This window comes from Gavialis gangeticus, unplaced genomic scaffold (genome assembly GCF_001723915.1).
Source record: "Gavialis gangeticus isolate Ggan-Ray unplaced genomic scaffold, GavGan_comp1, whole genome shotgun sequence".
Taxonomy (NCBI): Eukaryota; Metazoa; Chordata; order Crocodylia; family Gavialidae; genus Gavialis; species Gavialis gangeticus.
Genome location: NW_017729025.1, coordinates 158,492,534 through 158,495,764, shown reverse-complemented (window position 1 = coordinate 158,495,764; position 3,231 = coordinate 158,492,534). Strand labels below are relative to the sequence as shown.

The following is a 3,231-nucleotide window of genomic DNA, read 5'->3' as shown; positions in this document are numbered from 1 at the left end:
CATGCCTGCAGCCCTCTGGTAGGAAGCGCTGTTGGCCTGACTAGCTGACCCTTTCTGAAAAGGCTACAGGCCACCTAGAAAAGGGTAGAAGCAGAGCAGTCAAGGTGTCTTGCCACAGCTCTAGTTGAACCATGCTCCTGATTGGTGGTAAAGGCTGCCCCCACTTGGCCCAGATGCAGATGGGCCTCTGGTCATTCAGGCTGAGACCAAGACAGACGAATGTGATGCTGGCCACACTCTTGTTGTAGTGCTGGCTACAGAAATGAATGTGCCTTAATCATACTAGCCTGATTGGCCCTGAGGACCTTTGAAAACCCCAAATTCCTTCCTCCAAACTGGCTCATGATGAGGCCACATAGGCTTTTGCAAACGCCTGCCTGTAAAGAACACAACAGCTTACAAGAAAGAAAGGGATCTTTTTATTTGAGGGTCAGTGGCTTGGATAATCAGGCTTCTACTTGGAACTGAGGAACAAAGCAATGTCACATGCAGGAGAACTGTGACTCTCCAGCCCCACAGCAACAGGTGTCCCCAGGTGCCCCCCACTTCCTCAGTGGTAATTCCAGCCATTCAGTCAAAGGGCACTTCAGGCGATGGGTTTTGGATGGAGACAGTGCCCACTATCCTCAGTGTAACGGTGGTGAAGAGCACAGGATGGTCAGTTCCCACAGAGGATTCAGAGATCTTCCTTCAGTATCCCCATACGAAGCTGGGAGCTTGTCTGATGAATGATGCTGGCTGCATGTGGGGCCAGAAAGAAAGTGGTGCTCCTTCTCCAGCTCAGGAAGGTGGCTGGGGAGCACACAGAGCCAGAAAATGGGGAAAGGAAATTGTGGGAGCTGTAGCAGAAACAGCCCTGCCTGTGGGGTGGTATAACAGCTGCGATCTACCCACACGGCTGCAGGAGAGCCTAGATTCCACGCTGATTTAAGTTTGCTACGACGATGACACCCGTTGCCACAAGGATGATGATAAGGATGAAGAACAGGAGGCTCAGGATCAGGGCCGTGATGTTGAGGCACTTGGCAGTGGAGCCGTAGCTGCCAGCACTGTTGTAGTCACCGAGGACTTTGCGATCCCTTGCCTGCAGTGAGGGTCCAGGAGTGGGAGGGGGGTTAGAAGGAGGGAGGAAGGAAGAAGAGAAGGAAATGAGGAAGATAAACACGAAAATACAATACATGGAAGAGCAGCTGTGTTGCCAGGTGCTGTCCACATGCATATCAGGGCTGAGACTCGGGAAGGAGAACAAAGGGGTGGGATTCTCTGGTCCTACTGAGTAGAACTGCTTGTGGATTTTCTGGGGACATATGGCTTGGCTGAAAAACGCTCCCTTGTCAAAACAAAAATGTATGTGGAAATCTGGTGTTGCTGAACTCGTTTGCCAGTCTGATTTCTGGCCGACACGTACTGGGCTTCCTGACAGGCTGCTTAGGAGCCCAAGCTTCCAGGGTTTGGAGCACTGGGACTGAGCTATGCAGGCTCCTCCAGGACACCCATGCAAGCCTCAGGGTCTCCAGCTCTGGGTCTGCCCATGCCTGAGGTCTTCCCAAGCGCCAGGGACCCCAGGGCTCCCACAGTCCTTGCTGTGTCCCCCCTCAGAACCCCTGTTATAAATCTGTGATCATCACTCCTATCCCTGTTTTCTCTTTAGCTCTTCCAAGTAATTCATTGTTACACATGTAGTGCCAGGACTTGTGGGCCTATGCCCACTCAGAAACTTTAAGCTCTCCTCTAGAAACAAAGGGTTTAAAGTTTCTGAGTGGGCATAGGCCCACAAGTTGCTTGTGTGTAGAAAGCAGGTGAGACTCCTTGCTGCAGTCAGGAAGCCTGGTTGCCACGAGACATCCCATGCAAGCCAGGATTGTCAGAGCTTCTAAGTTCCCTATTCCACCCACTCATACTTTTGTGGGTTTAGAGTGGTTCAGTCATGGAAAACCCCATGATAAAATGGTTGGGGTCATGATGAGTTTTATGGTTTGGGGGGAAGGGGGGGGTGTCCTCCTCCCATAACAAAGATTTTCACACTTTCCCACCGAATCAAACTTCTGAGTTTTGACCAGCTGCATCTCAGAGGCTGCAGAAGTTTCACTGTCCTCAAAGAACAGGTCTATATCTGTCTCGGTGTGGGGAGGTCCCTTGCTGGGAAAAGCAGTATATGCGCATGAACTGTCAGGAGGGAGGGGGGTAGCTGGCGGGGGCGGGTTTTGGAGTGAGGTCTGCATTCCACATCATCAGTTGTCTACAGGAAACGGATGCAGTTCAAATGTAAAGCAAGATAAGGCACGGAAAATTTTCTTGATTAAAGCAACATGTGTCCACAGCAGACTTTCTGTTCAGCTCCTGGGCAGCTAGTTACTGCAGAGGAGACCAAATGCTGTCACCCCTCACCCCTGCAACCTCCCTGCCACCACCACCCATTTCTACTTGCCGGTCACTTGCTTGCAAGCTCAGTCATGACCTAAAAACCCTGCACTGAATGGGGGCAACCCCACCTGGATCCTGTCCATGTCACAGAAGGGATGAAGGACACTGATGGGAGCCTGTCCAGGTGCCGAGAGACCTGTTGCATCCCTTAAAACAGTGGTTCTCAACCTTTTTTGTACCAGGACCCATTTGTAACCATTGGTGGTCTGTCCCGACCCAGTGCCCCTCACTCCTGACTCGCTGCCCCCTGCCCCCAGGGGGGGCATGGGCCCCCCCCCAAGCCGCTCCTTGCAGGAGCTCTGCCAAACTGCAAGGGAAAAGCCCTGGTTTCCCCCACTTTTCTCCTTTAAAGGAGAATCCATGTTTAAAAGTTTGTTGATCCAGTTTTAAAGTCTGTTTGTGACCCTTTCAGCTACTCTTGCCAGCCACTTTTGGGTTGCGACCCACAGGTTACGCTGCCTTAAGAAACCCTTAGGAAGAGTCACATGGTAGGAGATGGGGTGGGGGCTGATCCGTGACACTCCTGGGATGTGCAGGGGGGGGGAGGTTCAGCTCCTCACCCCCCTCCCATGCTTTCAGGTGCAGCCTGCTCCTCTCCTAGGGCTCCGAGGCTCAAACCTGGAGCTGTTTCTTCCCTACCTGCCCACAACCCCATACCCCTGCAGACCCCCTCAGCAGCACAAGGGGGGGACCTCCTTGCTCCCTCCTCCCGGGCTTTTTGGGGACACGCTGGGGTGGCCCCAGGGCCGCCTCCCAGGGCGCCGTCAGGGAAGGGAGCCCCAAGCAAGCCGCAGCCTTTGCCGGCTG

At 53.2% G+C, this 3,231-nt stretch overlaps 1 protein-coding gene across 1 annotated transcript in view; it reads right to left on the bottom strand.

Annotated features, from left to right (window-relative positions):
- Window positions 1-396: 396 nt before the first annotated feature.
- Window positions 397-3,231, bottom strand: part of LOC109299256 (dispanin subfamily A member 2b-like) — a 3,121-nt gene continuing 286 nt past the window's right edge. The window contains exon 2 of the mRNA XM_019519858.1: window positions 397-1,084. Within this exon, the coding sequence (XP_019375403.1) occupies window positions 911-1,084 (174 nt within the window). The 3' untranslated portion in view covers window positions 397-910. The remainder of the gene's footprint in view (window positions 1,085-3,231) is intronic.